Source organism: Macrosteles quadrilineatus, unplaced genomic scaffold (genome assembly GCF_028750875.1).
Source record: "Macrosteles quadrilineatus isolate MER2022 unplaced genomic scaffold, UCM_ALF_1.0 Scaffold_9__3_contigs__length_116548681, whole genome shotgun sequence".
Taxonomy (NCBI): domain Eukaryota; kingdom Metazoa; phylum Arthropoda; class Insecta; order Hemiptera; family Cicadellidae; genus Macrosteles; species Macrosteles quadrilineatus.
This window is the reverse complement of record NW_026542602.1, coordinates 54,386,681-54,405,759: the sequence shown is the minus strand read 5'-3', so window position 1 is coordinate 54,405,759 and position 19,079 is coordinate 54,386,681. Positions and strand designations below refer to the sequence as shown.

The following is a 19,079-nucleotide window of genomic DNA, read 5'->3' as shown; positions in this document are numbered from 1 at the left end:
AGTTCACAAAAATTGTAGTAGGTCTCAACTTATCATCACATTGAGAATGTTCCAAATGGATATATTTGTAGGCCTACCTGGTATATGTTTCGCCATAGCCTGTCTCTTACGCAGATAGAATGTAGCGGCAAATGCAGTTACCAATACGACAGCTGTGGCGGCCACCAACAGAATCAACCACAAGTTAGGTGCTGGAACTGGTGTGAAGTGAAGTGCTGGTGTATGACGTAGACTTGCGGTTGCCCCTGGACCTGTTATAAGGATTATGTTACGATTACTAACAGATTATCAGAGTATATGGTCTCATTACATGTAATGTTTATTTAACTGTAGGCGAAATGAAAATTAAAGACATTTCGTGTTGAATGTAAAAACAAACATTTAGTTTAGTGTACCACTACGCACCCGACGATTGAGTCATCTCGAAACAGCAGTAGTGCAACAATACATTTGGATTGCGAAGAAAGTAACCAATATCTATATAAAACGATAGTTTTAAAATTGAAAACCAAGAAATTTTCTAACAGCTACACAAATTATGACCGCTTGAATGATACGGTTGCTTATAATGGATTGTTTGTTGGTTACTAGACATCCCGTCCCTATGTTAAAGTTGTATCCCGTTTTTAAATCAAAATGGACATCATTAAAGTGAGCCACTGTTCTGTAAAAGATTCAAACATTTAAACCAAGTCAAAGTTATAGAACAACTTTTTGTAAGCTATAAATGTAACGTTAACTATGTCAGGAACAAAAAATAGCTTGGTATATAGAATTTTAGGAACTAACGCAATCTGTGACTGGCTCATAAAACTATATTCTTTTGGGGGAAAAAATAGCGACACAGCAGGTCTATTTGGTTTTGTTGTCTACTTCAGTAAATAAGGGGAAATAATTATACTACTGTCTTGCATAGTTTCTATGTGACTTGTCTAAATGATTTTGTACGATTAGGTATAAATCAATTACCAGCTCCCACAGTGGTAAAAGCCTTGACGGTAGCCGAGTATGTCCGGGTTTGGGTCAGATTGCGTAGAAGAGACGAGGTCTGGGAAGCATTCACTCTCAAAGTAGACAGCTCCCTGTTTTCATTGTCTCTCAAATGAATCTAGAAAATACACACAAAACTTTTAGGATAGTTACACAAAGATTGCGTTAAGTTAAGATAATCTTTACAACACAAGTAGAAATTTATGGTATGAGCTTTAGTTAGTGCTAAGCTTCTATGAGTGTTGTAAAGGTGAATTAAAATAGTTGTTTGCAATACATTACCTACGACTGTTTTTTATTAGTTTGTAAAACGGTCTGTTCAAAATCTTTCAGTAAACCTTTCTGCAACGGTTAGCAAATCATTAAGTTCACCTTAATGAAAGGATGAGTGAGTTTCCGGCGGAAATTGGTAGATCAACAACAATTGAATTGGTCCATTGGTTGTTACCAGCTGAAAGATTTGCCCCATTGGTCCGTTACTTTACCACACTAGTGCTGTAAAATAAACAATGCGGTAAAGTGAATCTTTTCAATTCCAAAAATTGAACTGAAAAAGCTTGTTTAAAAAACGGTTTTAGGTCAAAATAAGTACCGTTTGTCTACCAAGCCAAAACCTTATAGTTTCAAACTTGTATTAGTATTAAAATATTCTCCAACATCGGATAAACTTACCAAGTAACCCAGCAAGATTCCGTTGGAATGTTGAGGGGGAGGAGGGGACCAGTGTATGAATGCTGCAGTTGCGTTGAGCCAAGCCATCTCTATGTTCTCAGGGGCTGCGGATGGAGCTGGGGAACAGAAAATGATGTCAATTCAAGGTTGGAATATTCTAAACATACCTTTTTAAAGAAGTTAATATTTTACCCGTGGTAATGTATCATCTCTAGGTGTGTAAATAAATAACGGAAGTTTATTTTACAAACAATTATAACATATAGCCTACCAGTTAGATATAAAACTTTAAATCCTGACATTTAATTCAAAACGGCGATCCTTGTGTGTTTGTATTACACATATATTGTGTGAACATAATGAAATAATATTAAATAACAATAATATAAAGAGACAGAATATGGTTCATGGATAGCTGTAAGCTCCCAGCTAGTATGCCCGTATTGCCCATCCAGATATACTCATATTTTTGTTAAAATACACACCTAGTGGCGTCCCCATCTTAAATAATTGATACATTAATGTTTGGTGACCTTAGTTGGAAAGTACGTGACTTTCGGTGACTTCCGTGACCAGTAGACACCCTGTATGATAGCAGGCTGAATAAGTAAAGGTCCATTCTTTCACAGGAAACACCAAAATCTCACAATTCACAAAAATTCTATTTTTTGTGGAACCTGTACAGATTTTGGCCTTTCTTCCAGAGTAGACTCTTTCCTATTGACGTGGCCTCCTTTCCTAACAATAATCCTAAAACTGCATGAGAAGAGACTGCTTTGCTTACCAGCATATCCACAACAAGTATAGTTTTGGACCATTTTCCTAAACTTTGATTCAGTACTTTCTACTGTACCTAAATCATCAAGTAAAAATACCACCAAAGGAAACTAAGAAAAAACAAAAACCCTATTTAGCTAATGTGTATAAATTGACAAAAAAACTCACCATCTTCAAGCGTCTGCACCTCCATTGAGTTGGAAGGCTGGCCGTCGACAGTTTTGAAGAACGGCACTAGGAACACCTGGTACTTTGTGTACTTGCGGAGATTAGCCAGAGTGTAAGTGGTGATGTCTGTGTTTAGCACGGTGGCCATGTTGAATTGTTGTGAGCCACCTGAGATATCTCTGTATCTGATGTACACTCCTTCCACATACTCTCCGCCTCCTTGAATCTGCAAATTCATTGGTGGATGAATAAAAGCTTCACAGCAGCAAACCTGCAGACTAAGAAAAATACAACCACACACAATTGCATACTTAGTTATGACTGTGACTTGAGAGATAAACAAAAACATTCTTGAGGCACTTTAAAGTGGACCAACAAGGTCTGAAACTACAATAGGGTAGAGCTAAATAGATCTGTCCAAGTTTGCAAAAGTTATCACGGAGAAGAACCCCCAAACCATATGCCCACCGAAACCCTGGGATTCATTCAGATTCCACACCCTATGCCAACACTGCTGTGTGTGTGTTCTTTCTTTACATTGATTCTCAATGCATTTCATGTTCGCAGGTCGAAGTAACAAGCATGTTTCAGGCGCAAATCCATGTAGGTGTCTTTTCAAAGTGTTTTGCAAAGGACTATTTGCAAAGGATTTGTCCAAGGAAATCTAGAGTAAGTTGCCTACCTCCCAGGAGAGTGTGATGGCAGTGCTAGCAGTTGCCCTGACATGGGTGAGAGTCACCACCTTAGCAGCCAGTCTCACCCTAGCCTCCTCCAGCTGATGATGAGGGACGGCCTCGGAGTCTGCGGCCAGTGTACGAGCTACAGGTGACACATCCGAGGGTACTGACAGACCAGCCGCAGTCTCTGATCTTACAACAAACACGTACGCTGTGTCTGGCTTGAGATCAGTCACCTGCAAGTCATGCGGGATAGTTAAGTAATGTTTAAACATTTTCATACCTTTTCATCATCTCTAGAAGAATACTCAGACAGAATAAATAATCACTAGATTTTATGGTAAGTTTTTTGGAGGAAATAGCACTGAGCGTAGGAATACATATTAAACAAGAAGGTATGGATACTCAAAGAACTTAAAAACTGTATATCTGTTCTAACTCTGCTAGTAATAAGACATCTTTCTTTCAACTTCATCCTCTAAAGAAACTCCTTGAAGGGACGAAATATCAAGTTTATTGTGTCCTAAACCTTGAGTGCAATGAACTACCTGGAACTCTATTCTTATGTAGGCCTAAGATAGTTGTGTCATCCCTTCTTCTCTAACATATGAAGTCTTTTTAAGGCTAGATTATGTTTCCTTCAAAATGGAGGTAACTAATGATGTGACATAGGTTAACGGGAACTTGATTTCTAGGAATGGAAAAGAGTCCATCCTACCACAAGAAACACAACACTTAAACATTATAATATTTCACTGTCATTGACAGCATTTTAACCCAGGAAGGTGTTTTGAGAAGTAAGAACTCAAACTTTTTTAAAAATTTGTTTAACTCCAGCCATTCTTGATTTTATAGTTAGAAACTAAATTTCATCATAATACTACCGTAGGACAGTGGTTCTAAGATGGATTTTATTCAGACCCACATACTAAAAACCACAGAGAAGTAAGGTACAGAGGAAAAACTTATGGGACATCCCCGTGCACTTTCACCTCTGGTATGTTGTGTTGGAGATATACTTGTAATAAGCAAGGAAGAGCCCAAACGGCGAGCACTGTGCTTAAATTACTATCATACAGGGCACAGGGTCTTCCTCCACCGTGAGTGTTGTAGTACATGAGGGCAAGGGGGTGTTGTCAGACTTCGCCTTAGTGTACTCTTAAGTGTCTCTGTTCCTTACTTCTCTGTAAAAACTAAGAAAAACAATTTCTTTGTGGTAGATTTTCCCTACTAGGCTATAGGATTTTCCTTCTTGACTCTAAACAACCTACCTCAACAGTGTTGGTATTCAGTCTATGAGCCGCAACCACCCAGCCTGTCTGCAAGTCAGGGCTGTAGTACTCCAGAGTATAACCCAGCAAGTTGGCATCACTGATAGGCAGCCAGGTGACTGTGAGACTGCTCTGGGTAGAGTTGGTGACACTGGGCCTGGCGGGGGGCTGAGGCAGAGCTGCGGGGGAGGACGAGCGGTGCACATGGGGGCCTCCTACAGTCAGAGCAGCTGTCCATGACGTCTCACCACTAGCAGAGGTAGCTGTACAGGTGTAGAGTCCAGCGTCTGACGGTTGTAGATCTGCAATTTGATTGGAATATTGTTACTTAGATTTTGGATTGGTGCATATAAATTTGTTTGTTAACCCTTTGAAGGATAAATTAATTGTACAGAGGGGTACCATAACCAAACTTTCACTTACAACTTACAACTTATCTACAAGGGAACTTTGACTATTGGAAAACATATACATTCCATCCCCATGTTAAAGTTGTCAATGTTAAAGTGAGCTGCCGACAGATTGCCCTGATGTAAACTACTGATTTCTGTTAAATATTCTTAAATAGTCTTTTTAACCAAGCCAAACTAAAATGACAACTTTTTGTAAGCAATAGCATCTTTTATGTCATGTAAATATCTCAGTAACAAATAATAAGCCAGAAAATACAGTTTTAGACAGTAGTTCAATCTGTGACTTGCTCACAAAACTATATTCTTTTTAGTTCTATTTAACAATGAATTAGCAATATGTACAGTAGACCCCCTCTTAACCGACCTCGTATTAACCGATACTCGGATTATCCGCCTTCGATCGTAAAATAATGCAGTTTGTTTTAACCGACCTTGCTTTGAGAGCAGCTCGGTTTAACCGCCGCTTTCTAGGAATCTCGGCATTTCCGCTCCCACGCTGGGCGATGAGAACTGAACCATACGCTTATCTCCACAGGATATGACTAACAATAAGTTATTTTGTGTTGATCACGTAGCTATATCTGTATTCGAGCACATCTGATCTGATTTGTTAAACTTATCTGCACGGCAAATTTATAACATCATAAAGTGCGTCATGATTTTGAGAACTGATTATCTTATCGCCGGAGTAAACAAACAATGCAACTTGTAGGGATGGGGGGTTAACCAATCCAAGGTCAAGATAGTTTTTGTGCCTCGAGACTCCAGTGAGAGGCTATAAATAAACGTCCTGTCTTGTAACAAAATGGTCGCTTGTATCTAATGTCAACAAAAGGTTCTGTACTGTATTACAATGTATTTGGAAAGCATCAATTAATACATTGCAGTACTAAAGTTATTAAAATAGGAATTTTATTGACTCTTGCCTAGTATTATAATATATTCCACTGAAAGTAGGCCTATTTGACTTAACCGTGTTTTGTGTTTATTTGTGACTTTTCTACCAATATGAAAAAGGAGATAAGAGTAGTTTATTTTATAAATAATGCTAGTATGACTTCAAAATAATGATTATATAATTCCAAATGAATAGCACTTCATCATGTTATGATTTTAGGGATTGCCCGTTTTATCCGACCTTTTGCGTTATCCGACCTAGGTCCGGTCCCATTAGGGTCGGTTAAGAGGGGGTCTACTGTATACAGTGCTCAAGACTATACCCTATTAAAACACCTCGTTAAGATTATTTGAAGTCAAGTTCTTATGTTTACATGGTGCTAGTGGCATTTGAAAGCTAGAGGATATTTAACTTCATTTTGTAGTATACTTTGTCTACCGATTTCTTTATAATTTTTATAGTAAATCTTAAACTCCACTCTACAACAATTTTCTAAATCCTTTGCACAATTTATATGTTACAGGCATGAATTACATTTAAATTATAGGCTGGAATCTTCAAAAAACAAGGTGAAGAGATATTCTTTTGTTTAGGGCAAGACAAGACGAGAAGGAAGTTGGAGAGTTGGCCACACAAGGCCTACAGAGCTCTTCACATTCAAGTGTGTTTACACAGTGCTGTCAACATTCCCACATAAATATTCCCTGCTGGACCTCTTTTATAAACAGCTGTCTCACAAGTCACAACCTATTGGCTTTTGTTTATAATCATCCGTGTCACTTACAGTCACATCAACATAACACATGTCTAAACATTCCATCAGCCACATCCTTTTGTTTGAACTATTTTCTGGGGTTCTGATTCCTATGGTCTTTATGAGAATATGAATCTAAGTATCCAATGCCCTTTCCTACAGTATTATTTGCACTCTATTTACTGTATATGTACTGTATTTGAACAAGTAATTGGTTAATAATCATTTATCGACATAATTGGGTCACATGATCGATTAAGTACTCCTTAAAGAGGTCCCACGGATGCTGATCACCAGAGGCTGGCAAGCAGCCCAGTGTGACCCGTGCTTAACAAAGGTGATTTTATGGTGTCCAATGTCTAACAAAAATAAAACTGAAGCACATATCCAGGTGTTCCAAATTCAAAATCTAAAATTGTTCGGTACCATACAAAATTTACGTACAATTCATAGACTTCTCAGTCATCAAAACTCATCTGTTATCTCACTTATAACCATATCATGTAATAACAAAACCACTTTGCGCCATGAAAAATCCACATCTCTGAAACCTTGAGTAAGTTATTGCAGGTTATATAATAAACGCCTACAAACCTTCAATCTGCAGGGAGCCTGAGTGTTTGATGGACACTCGGCCAGACGCTGTGTCTACCGGTGAGCCGTTCTTGTACCATTTGATCTGCGGTGGTGGCGACCCTCTCGCCTGACAAACCAGTGTGGCCAACCCTTGCAGAGGCAGTGTTTGGTTGGTAGGCCTGATCTCCATTAGAGGTGGTGGAACGTCCTCCACTGATGTCACCTGATGAAATACAAAAGTGAGTGTCTTTCCAGAATGTAAATTATATTTCAGGGACTTTCAAATATTTAAAGATACTTCTCCCCCTTAGTATAGGCCTAGTTATTTTATAAATTTCAAATGAGTTTGACTATAGTCCGTTCACAAAATTTAGGCGGTTTGAGGGAAAGTTCCCCCACCACTTTTTTCTGCTTAATGTTGCAGCCAATTGACATTTTGACGAACCTATGTTTTAATGGTTGGATCAAGATGAGGAGGGGGTAGATTTCTTCTCCTAAAACTACCTAAATATTTTGAACGGAGTATAATTTTTTAATCAAAGCTTGGATTGCATTTTGTGGTTTTCATGTTTCATACACCAAATAGACAAAAGAGGCCTTATCTCAAACTCTTCTATGGACACTCGCAGAGTTTGGCCTAATCATGGTTTCTGATTCAAAAACAGGTCTACTGATTACTGATTGTCACAAATATGTATACAGCACAAAGTAAATTATAAAAAAATTTGAAGGATCATGAGATATACCGGTATAAGGATTGTTGGTTTAACTTTTTTCAAATTTTAACAACAATTTTTAAGCTAAAATTTTTACTTGGTTTTCCCTATTTGCAATCAGAAATCCATAACAAACATGCTGATCCAATTACAGTAGGACCAACATATCAAACTTACTAGTTAAATTTTCAACTTCAGCCTCACCTGCAGAAACGCTCTAGCCGTAGCACTACCAGCCACGCTGAGTGCAGAACACACGAGAAACCCAGCGTCTTCCCGCTGGACCCCTGTGATGGTCAGTGTCCCGTCCTGGTCCACCGCCATCGTCCCATAGCTGCTCCCAGGGAACATGAGGACCTGGGAGCCCTCCTTGCTCCAGAACACAGATGGTGGGGGGTTACCCTCAGCAGCACACTCCAGACGAGCGACTCCGTGGAGACCAACTACCAGGTCGGTTGGCCTCTTGGTAAACATTGGTGCAGCTGGAAATTTCAACAAGTTACTAAAACTAGTTTATGATGTTCTGATCTAAGGTTACATAAATAATTTATCTTTGAGAAATAAATACTTAATTGAATATGTATGAAATTAGTGATACTGTTAATCTTGTAGTTTATATTATTCAAGAAAGTAGCCTACTAAATGTAAAAACAACAAAAGAAGTATGCAATTGGTCAAAACACCATAAATAGCCTACTATTGCACCGAGAACTCACAGCTAATGTTAATTTCAATAAACATTATTTCAACTACCCACAGTAAAGTGGACGCTTACAAACAACACACTCGTCAACTGAGCAACGTGTGTAGTTAAAATTGTTAACATTAATTCTTTACCTCTAAAATATATTAAATACTACTAAACAATATCTCTCTCATTTTTGGTCCATACGCTTTAACAGTAGGTTACTCACAATGGACGATGAGAGAAGCCCTTGCGCTAACAGTGCCGACATCATTCTCAGCGTCACAGATGTAGATCCCCTCGTCCTCCGGCACTGTACTGTCTATTCGCAGACTCTTGTCCTCTAAGATGTGTGCCCGTCCCACAGGCATCCTCCCGTCGTCCCGTCGCCACAGGATTCGAGGCTGAGGGTCGCCACCCACACGACAGTCAAACTGCACGTTCTGGCCTGCAGATGTCGTCACGTCGCGTGGTTCTGACAGCATGTACGGTTTCGCTGAAACAGAAACATTGGTCAGATACTCGTTAAATTTTACAAAGCGCTTTCATTTTTGTCTCAAAAACTTGACACTTGAGTGAAAATTTAAAAACGTACGTTTTCATGTCCCTGGCCTTTTACTTCGTAGATACTGGATTTGTAGTTTAATATTATGTGTTTTAATATTTTTTGGGACGGGGGCAACATGTTACACACATTTATTTGGTTTTAAATAGGTTCTAGGTATTTTGTTCGTATTTTCCAAGTCTCGAAATTCACGACCATGACGTGTCCCTAGGGTAGGCCTACATTTTCCAACTTTCACACTGTTTTTAGACTAATTATTCATGCCGAAATATATAAAGCCACATTATTATGTCATCAATGGTTATTAAACTTACAAAAAAGGAGCATATTATAATTTTATTGTCATTGCAAACTGACTACCATGACAAAATAAGTCTGTCCCTCGATTTGGCGTCACGACCATTTGGGAAAAAATTTCAACTTTGGAGCACGACAGTGGCAAGCCTGGCGTCGATGGAGTCAGTTGGTTTTAGAGACTAGTTCGGGGTGTACGTCAGGATTGTAGTGCCGGTCGTTTTGAGTTGAAAGGAGGAATTACAAGATTAATAAAGGAAAGATTGTGTTTTTTGTAATTTTGGTGTACGTCCATGACCGTACGTAGTCATTCGATGAAGTAGACATGGTGTTAATTTTTGTTTATAAGATATTTCAATTGCTAGATTAACCTAGAAGTCCACTTTGTATCCCCGAACATGAGGTGCAGGGCTACCGCCAGAACAGAGCCAAATAACACGTAATTTCACGACCAAAGTTTCACGACCATCGCGGTTTTTTTCACGACCAATCCAGCCTTATGGATTATAGTGTGTTTGGTCGTGACAATAACTTTAATATAATTGTAAATTGAACAGTTTAGTTCAATTGAAACACATAGTTTTATTATAACTAACAGTATAATTGAAGGATTGTTTAGAAAGATTTAGATTATTCCAGACAATTCACGACCGTACCGCTTGACCCTGACCATCACGTTTATGATTTCTATCATAAAAATTTCAAAAATTAAAATATCGTCATATTTCAATGTTTTATACACAAAAGAAGCACACCTCTATACAAACATAACGATTTTTCGGGTCTCAGGTATGTTTTTTCGGAGTTATACAAACTTAAAAAGATTTTATTGGATTTTTTCTATTTTTTGAGTTTTTTTAATTTGTTTCTAGAAAGACCAAATATACCAAAAGCTCAGTGACCTTTTTATTGTATAATGGTCATAAAAGTAAATTAGTTTATAGCAAAACATAGTTATAAAAATAATATTAACTATTTTTAATATTCATTTAAACGTCCGTTATGGTCGTGACAGGATTTTGTGTTTTTCTACTAAAGATGCTCTTTAAAAAGAAAACTACCAAAGATATTGCGTTACCATGGACATTTTATGAAATTTCAAATGTTAATGAAATAAAAAAAATAATAAACGTTTTGAAAAAAGGGGAAAAAAATTTGCAAAGTGCTTTTCCTGAAAACGTACGTTTTTAAATTTTCACTCACTTACGGCATAATACTGTGCTAGCAAGAGATTTGTTGTGGTTAGGCAAAAGTCTACATTATTTTGCCATGTCTTATTTGTCTAAAAAAATATCTGTCAATTTTTCAAATGAGATGTTATGTACCTAGTAAATCATGACCATTGATTAGACTTTTTTTAAGCTAGAGATAGAAAATTCTAAACTTTAGAAAACTCTTGACTTCTATGCTAGAAAAGGACCACCCCACAAATTGCCCTCATTAAGGGACACTAGGTAGGCTATTTGAAATAAACTAGGGATCTCTTTTGGTCCATATCATCATCATGTATGTGTAGAAGGAGTTTTGACACTTCAAGGAAATACTCTATTCTAAAAATAACAACATTCTGATATATTCATAGTTACCGTACTAGAATAATGCTTTTTTTACTTACTGTGTACAGTGAGTGTGGCGTTGACACTTTCCTTGGTTCCGACAAGATTCTGCGCAACACACTGATAACGTCCAGCATCACTTTGTCTCACATCCGATATCAGAAGGTTGCCTCCATCCACCACTCGTATCCTGAAAAAAGATAGAAGAATTAGAAAAACTTTTAAAATTAAGTTTTGATAAATGTGCGTCAACACTACCCATATAGCAATTTCTGTTAAAAATAAACTGGCAAAGGCCAAAGGGTTATGCTGAAGTGGAAACAAATTAGAATTTTCAATTGCAGTTATGAACTAGCGTAGCAAAACACAGAAAGTATTGTTTATAACCACCCTAGAGGGAACAAACTTGTAGAAAAGTCTAAATACCTATATTATTTTATAAATTTGTCTCAAAACACTGTTCGTCTACTTGTTCCGGTTTTAATTCAATCCCTAACAAGAATAGGTATACTGTAATTTCTAATTTCTTTCTTGAGTCAACCTATCTAGGCTATATACCTGTCGGACTTTTCTATCTCCACGACGTTGCCATCCTTCTTCCAGTAGAGTGAAGGCTCGGGTGTTCCTCTGGGTGGACCACACTGAAGTAGCGCCTTCTCCCCCGCAGCAACCCGGGTGTCTTTTGGCTCCACCCGAAACTCGTCCCTCAACACTGTAAACATAGAGATCAATGAGAAATCTAGCAAAGTTGTTTTCATAAGCAATTTAAGTTTTTAGCACCACTGCAAGAATTATTTTAAGAAATTACCAACATAGTTTCTCCGATTTAAAAATCTTTCCTTAGTAATTTTTACTTGACGAGTTTAGACTTTCATCTACACCAAGTTGTAAATATGAATTAATATTGTTAAATAGTCTGTGTTATTTGATATTTAACCTTTTTTTACCAAAGTTCTTCCAGAATATTTTTTACTATCTGTGCAACAAGTTTTGTGGCTACCACACGGCCTTCCTTCCTTTCTAACATCCTTTAATTTGTTTTCACTGTTTGTGAATCCAGCTATATTATCTAAGTTTTTGTCTTGATGTTAAGTTACGATGTTCATCATAGCAAGGTACCGTAGCGCATAAATCATTATACTTAAGTTTGCAAGTAAAATCCAGAATATGAAGTTAACATCACTATGTTGCTGATTGAAATCATTTGACTATTTGACTAGGTAGCCAAAAATAAACAGGTACGTTAAGTAACATAACTAGTTAGGCCTACGGTACATCTCTTATTGACTAAACTTACTCATGTAGCTCTTTTCATGTGGGTACCCCTTAAGCAAACTGAGCACATGCAGACGTAACTTCAAAAACTTTAATAAACAGATGATGTAAGTTTAGAGTAGGCTACCGATATCGATATCTACTAAATAAATTGGCAGAGGATACGCGTCCGGTAACCGGACGTGGATTAGACGTCCGGCAATTACTGTCATAACCTAACCTAACCAACCAAACTTGCTGATAGTGAAAAAATCGAATTAAGGTGAAATTCTTTCTCTATAAAAAAATTATAAATGCCAAAAATTCTAATAAAAGATGTACAGTTAAGAATAAATGGTATTCAATGCAAACTCTTCGACAAAAAGTTAAAGTCATCAATGGGATTCGAACCCTGGACCTCTTGCATATCAGCCGAGTACCTTATCCACTGCACCACGAACACCGATGGCTGGACATCGTATTGTTGTGGTAAAGGCGTTCCAGGCTCCCGCAACCCCATGACGTCATTGCCGTACGCCTTATCCACGTCCGGTTACCGGACGCGTATCCTCTATGAAATAAATTTAGTCTAAGTTACCAGTAACTTAATTTAAGTGCTTAGTTATAATCTTTTTAACTGGTTTTAAAGCCTAACTACGTTTTTAAGTTATCAAATAAGTTTTACTGTAGGCTATGGTGAATATTTAACTTTAAGTTGACACATTTCCATGGTGGGAAAACCATGTGTTGAAGGGGCTCCCCTTCAAATACAAAGAATAAGTTGATCCTGTGGTCAAAAACAATTTGAAGCCTAGAGCTTGGATAATTTCATTCTCTTACAAAGTATAAGTTAATACAATGGTAAAATAGTAGGCCTCCAATTTAGGCTACATGTATTAAGAATGTCTAAGGTTTTAAATATGTAGCCAAGTCTAACAAATTTGGGAATACTGAGCTAACTAGTGTCACCAATTACCCTAGATTGTTCTACGTTACCGTAGTAAGTTTAGTTAAGTGTTCTTGGACGAACATTTAGGCTTAAAGTTGAGTGACATTAAAAACTTATTGAAAATAATCAGGCCTACAAAAGAAGTGATGGTAAGCTTATAGATCTAACTAGGGGCTAAGTTCAATTGCTTGAAATACGTTATCTTTTTTTTATGTTGTAATAACTGATCTTAAAGTTAAGGCTAATATTTAACTCTAATGTAGGCCTAGCCTACAGTAACTTAGTTGGTTGACGGTTGACTAATAAAGGTGAAAATCAAATAATAACCACGTGTACAGTTTCAAAAAATCTTTGTATTTAAGATGTAAGCCTACAAGATTGACAGTAAGTTATAAAGAGAAACTGTATATTAAATATAATGAAATCTGTTTTTTAACAGCCTAATGACATAAATAAGCTGAGTCAGGTCCATGTTTAGGCTAGTTCTTTGGGTGTGTGGTTTTAAATTTAAGCCTGGCTAAAATGTCATTCTGATAGTTTATTTTGTAAGTTGATGGCGCAAAACAAGGTAAGGAACTGCTGCAGCACTGCCGAAGAAAGCGACAACCATGGCAGTTGTCTTGAATTTGTTGTTTAAGCCAAAAGGTAAATTGTCCCCTGGCATGGTATGGGATCTTGGTTTCACAGAAGACAAGGTAAACCTTCGCAGAAACGTAAGGGAAATCATTGTTCCTTGGGAGAGGTTTTCGCTTTCACAAACTTTACAGTAGTTCAACAACAGTGAACGAACAGTATAATAAATTGAGTTTTAAATATCCCAGTAATTGGTGGCGAACACAACTGAACTTATAATGCCTCTGCCTCGTTGTTGACACAATGGCACATCACCACAAAATTAAAAGAAATCTGAGCTCAAGTAAGCTTACTCAAACATAAACTCAAATCACCTTACCACAACCCACAACAACACTCACACTCACTCTAAGGCTAAGGTAAACAAACAAACAATGTACACTGCACACATGATTTTGTTGTATGTTGTATGTTTGCTTTTTTGTATTGCCTTTGAAGGCAGGCTTTGATTTATGCTATGAGGCACTGAAAGTCTGTACGTTGTTTGTCTCACTTGCCTCAATAAGAAAGAAGGAAGGCGCACTGGTATAAAAGGAAATATTACAGTACTATAACTACAGTGCTGACCAGTAATGTTCAATGTACTGACATCTTACGAAAATAGTGAATTTACTTTTGTAACACGTTACTTTGCTCTTTGGTACGATAGAGGCGATAGACATATTTACTGAACAAAACTATTTTTGGAAAGTATCATGGCACGTCATGTTCATTTTTTATGAAGTAGTTGAATTTTTCATGGCCGTTAAAATAAGATGACCAATAAATAAATGCAAGTCAGTACCACTGGTTAGCTTGTAATATATTCTAGTTCCAGCGGCGATAAATAGAGAGCAGCACCAACGCATGTCCGCGCCTTGTATTTATATTGTTGGGCCGATATATAATGCGAGGTAAGGTAAGGGCCGGGAGCTGGGCGAGAGTGCTGTTTGTTGCCCACGTTGGTAGCCGGCCTACGCGGGCCTGAGGCCTAGACTGTGCCACACGGCGCCAGACATACACTATAAATAACAATGAGTACGACTTGATCTAATTTATGACCAATGGTTAATGAGGGAAACATATGGTATGTAATAAAACTGCAAAGGAAACAGTTGGTAATCAATGATGGGAATATTAAAATACACACTAATTCAGCAATGAAAGTTTACTAAGCAAAATGCGATTCATGCTGTAAAAACTGTATATGATTTTGGGTGGTTCGTTATTAAATTAGCAATAGTAGTAATGAGTATGTATATGTGTGTAAAGTGAGTAGGGGAGATCAGTATAAAACTGTACCTATGATGAGTTCATTTGAGTGTACATCATACCTAATGCCTCCATGATAACACATACCTACTGCACTGCCTCATAGATTTGGCACTCCTATGCTCACTTACTTCTCTCCGGTACATGGTACATGTAAAGTATGCACCGATATGTTTACTATTCGGGCAAATCTTGCTATTTTGCAATAAAATGGTCAATTTTTAAACATTTCTTGTCTTATCCTATTTATTAAATAGTATAGCGCGTCCTATAAAATTCACCCTAAAAAATAAGGCACACGGCCAACATATTAAGCACACTCAGAATTACGATCCAGTTACAAACTTCCATAGTATTTTAGTAATGCCCCTAAAACCTTCAGGTACTCATGCTAAGATCAGTCTTACAGTCTACTTGAGGTGAAATGGCCAATTTTACCTAATTTTGCGCATACCATCCTAACACGAGGTAAAAAGTATTGTTTAAAGTAAAATAAACTATGAGACGAAAGGCCTTTCTGTATCCCATATTAATATTCACCTCTCGCACAAAACGACAGCGATGTTGTGTCGTTTTTACAAAGGAATCTAAACTGCGCTAATTTCCCATCGAGGCATTCGTATTTGGGGCGGCTTATTAATTCTCGGACATTAATTTAGTATTTTAATGACCTTCTCCTAATATCACCATTGTTTTTATTGTTCGTGGAATATTAAGTTATAACCGATTTTTGTCGACAGGGCGGTGCTTCATTGGCCGCTAAATGTCGTTTAAAATCTGGGCGCCGCCTCACGTTGAGTTTTAATTGCCTTTTTTCAATTTTGCCGGAAAGCATATTTTGTTACCGTGCATAAAGCTGCCCGCTCAGGCCAGTGAAGGAACAATGGGCTATGAAGAGGCGTATTATCATAATTTCCGTCGTTAAATGGTACTCTATGTAATTATTCATTTCTTTTAGTAATGGGATTTTAATAAATTCCTACGAGGCTTCTGGGAAGACAAAGAACTGCCGTTGTCGACCAAGTGCTTACATCTTTTTGCGAAGAAGAATGCAGCCACAGCTTAGTCAGAGCACTCTAATATCTCTAATATTCGAATTAAGATGAGAAAAGTCACAGGATTTTGGTTGTTTATTTACTTAATAATTCAAGTGCTCTCGTAAAGCCTATAGGTGTTCTATACTATGCTTCCGAAAAAGAAGTAACACGTCTGGGCAGAAGTTGTTTCTTTTCCGAAGGGTTTTTGAGGCGCCTTCTTAGGTTAAGGGGACAACACTCTTATTTATGTATGTGTGTTCTAGTAAATAGGAAATATTAAAGTAAAACAATATTTTAATGTTTCACGCATTTGTATAGTTGGCAGTACAAAACAGTGTGTATCTTTAATTGAAAGTTTTTTTTTATCTACTTTAATAGACTTTAGGAATATCAAATGTTAAGTCATCAATACCTAACAGTAGTATAAAGTCAAGAAGGGCGAGATAGGGGAGAATTTGAAAATCTCAGAAACTAATTAGACTGGGGGACCTTGTATCGGAATTGAATAGGGTAGGCAAGGGTTATCTTTTTCCAATTTATCATGATATTTACGATAGTCTAAATGTCACAGGGAAGAGCTAAAAACCAATCTTTTATCAATTTTCAGTTCGCCTCCCCTCACAGTTTGACCCCACTCCAGATAAAATCATTTCCGGCCGTTTGTTTGAAATATGGGATCAGCCACGGGGGGAGGGGGTGTGCTGGCGGCAGGTCTTTAGTAGAGGGTATTTGATTAAATTTTATGTAGGGCACCATTTGGTCTTGACGCACACTGATTAAGTTATCTTTGTATAAGTTCGACTATTCATTACGGGCTGGGATATAAATAAACATCTGATTGGGGTTTATATCCCGCTCGATTGACCATTTATGTTCAAATCCCGCTAAGTATATCACCGATCACGTACCGCTCCGTATAATAACCGTACAAACCACTACTTGGATGGTTTAATGGCATTGGAGTGGCAGACGTATAAACGTTTGAGAGAGAATATAAATAACGACTTAATTTTGCAAACAGTATGTGCTATACGCTTATACTGGTTCAAGTCTGGACCCAGCTGTTTTGGTTATTGTTTAAATAAATGGTCTCAGCTAAAAAATAACCAGCTGATCTTATACATATAAAGCTATAATCTCACCAAACCCCATCTTTCACTCATTTTCACTTTCAAATTCACACCAGTGTGTCTACATCCTGTAAATATAATCCAACACTAACATATCTCAATGTTTTCCTGAACCCATTCAAATTATGAGTACTCCTTGTTATTGAACTGCGAGTTAAACTCCGACGGACTTGAGGGCTGCATGAAGATATGTTTTGTCAGACTCAGACTGAAGGTGTGTACACGCAGGTATAAGGAGAGGTGTTGGTACCTGTTGTTGGTTAGGATGAATGGTGCTTGTACCTTGTCTGGTGCGACAGTGTGTGGGCTGTGTTTGTGTGTGAGGTAATGTGTGTGTTGTCGGTTTCTTTCAACGTGTCGGCTTCGTCTAGACATAATGTCTTGTCCACACTTAAGGTGTCGTTTACGGTGCGTGTCGTCTAATTTGGTTAGAGTTCGTGTTCTAATAGGGTTTGTTTAAGGCTAAACTAGTATGGACGATATAAATCGTGATGATACTGAATTGCTGAGTTTCGTTTCATGAGCTGGGTTAATAACATCATGGAATGATCTTTCGAAATTGGTGTTGACTTTGATAAAAGCATTCTTTCTTTGTACAGTACTTACTAAACAAGTCGATCTTTTCTCAATGGAATGTGGGTGAAGTGTTAATAATTTTTGCACACTTATAACATTATTTATTAGACTCATACACTAAACCTTTTTTTAGACACTTTGTGATATTGTGGTTCTTTAAACCTTGCATTTGCCCACCCACAAGGGACACAGAGGCCTGAGAGTGGAATACTCCTTTTATCTATGGTGGAACATATCCAGCAAAGCAAGAGGAGGACCGGTACAGTAGTACGAGGATCCGAACCCATGATCACTGCCTTGGATCCAAATTCCGTGGCGCTACCGACTGAGCCGCCGACTCACCACAGACAAAATAGAGACACAAATAGGCACCTACTGGGAAACAGGGTGTATTTTTTAAAATCTAGTAACGTATGATTAAAAATAAAATCACTTTCGATAATGCAATTAAAAAATATACAGTACAGTCGACATTCTGTGTTCGAACCTTTTAAAATCGACGCCTGGTACAGTACACCTAAAAATGGAAACTAAAGATGGAAAATCCATTTTCAAGAGAGCCCGCGATTTCGTCCCAGAGATATGATATGGGGACAACTAACAGTATAAAAGTGAAACTAACAACCCATGGCTGGGCCTAACACAATATTGGGGTCCGACCCTCCCCCGCTGATAAACCGTATCACCCCAAATTAGGTGAACACTCACTGCGTCTGGCCGGTTTACACCACTGACTCACTTCTCAAATACGGACCTTTTAGCACATTTTGTCCCCTGGTGATGCCACGTTGGTACTGCGGAGAGGTCGGGATTAGACTTTATTGGTGTTTGTGCTGGGAATAGAGGAGTGTGTTTTCTAATTGGTTCACTGTAGATTTGGGTTGAAATAAACTTTGAAATTGATTTTTCTGATATTAAACTGTCTAAAAGGAAAGTGTTGTTATGATTTTTCTGAATTGGTTTGGTTTATGGACAATCTAAAACAATCCTTAAGTACAATTTAGATTAAAGGGGGCCAATTTTGTCATTTAATACTTGAGTTGTTGAAAATGTTGAAATTTAGCATTTCTAAAGTTTACTTGAGAAGAAAGTTAGTCAAATTTGAAAATTTCATGTTGGGTTTAGGAGCCTATGACAAAAAACCATCCCTAAATAAATGCAGTGGGAAGTTTCGAAACGGGAAATCGTCAAATTTGGAAAATCATGGGATTTAGATCGATCACCTACGTTTTTCACC

General features: G+C 37.7%; 1 protein-coding gene across 1 annotated transcript in view; it reads right to left on the bottom strand.

Moving 5' to 3' along the window:
- The window catches only part of LOC129002027 (roundabout homolog 2-like), a 255,645-nt gene that overhangs the window by 7,670 nt on the left and 228,896 nt on the right, over window positions 1-19,079 (bottom strand). The window contains exons 4-14 of the mRNA XM_054429523.1: window positions 11,571-11,724; window positions 11,072-11,202; window positions 8,827-9,093; window positions 8,117-8,394; window positions 7,215-7,419; window positions 4,556-4,857; window positions 3,290-3,520; window positions 2,608-2,833; window positions 1,663-1,778; window positions 970-1,108; window positions 78-251 (exon numbers count right to left, since the gene is read on the bottom strand). Coding sequence (XP_054285498.1) covers window positions 78-251; window positions 970-1,108; window positions 1,663-1,778; window positions 2,608-2,833; window positions 3,290-3,520; window positions 4,556-4,857; window positions 7,215-7,419; window positions 8,117-8,394; window positions 8,827-9,093; window positions 11,072-11,202; window positions 11,571-11,724 — 2,223 coding nt within the window. The remainder of the gene's footprint in view (window positions 1-77; window positions 252-969; window positions 1,109-1,662; window positions 1,779-2,607; window positions 2,834-3,289; window positions 3,521-4,555; window positions 4,858-7,214; window positions 7,420-8,116; window positions 8,395-8,826; window positions 9,094-11,071; window positions 11,203-11,570; window positions 11,725-19,079) is intronic.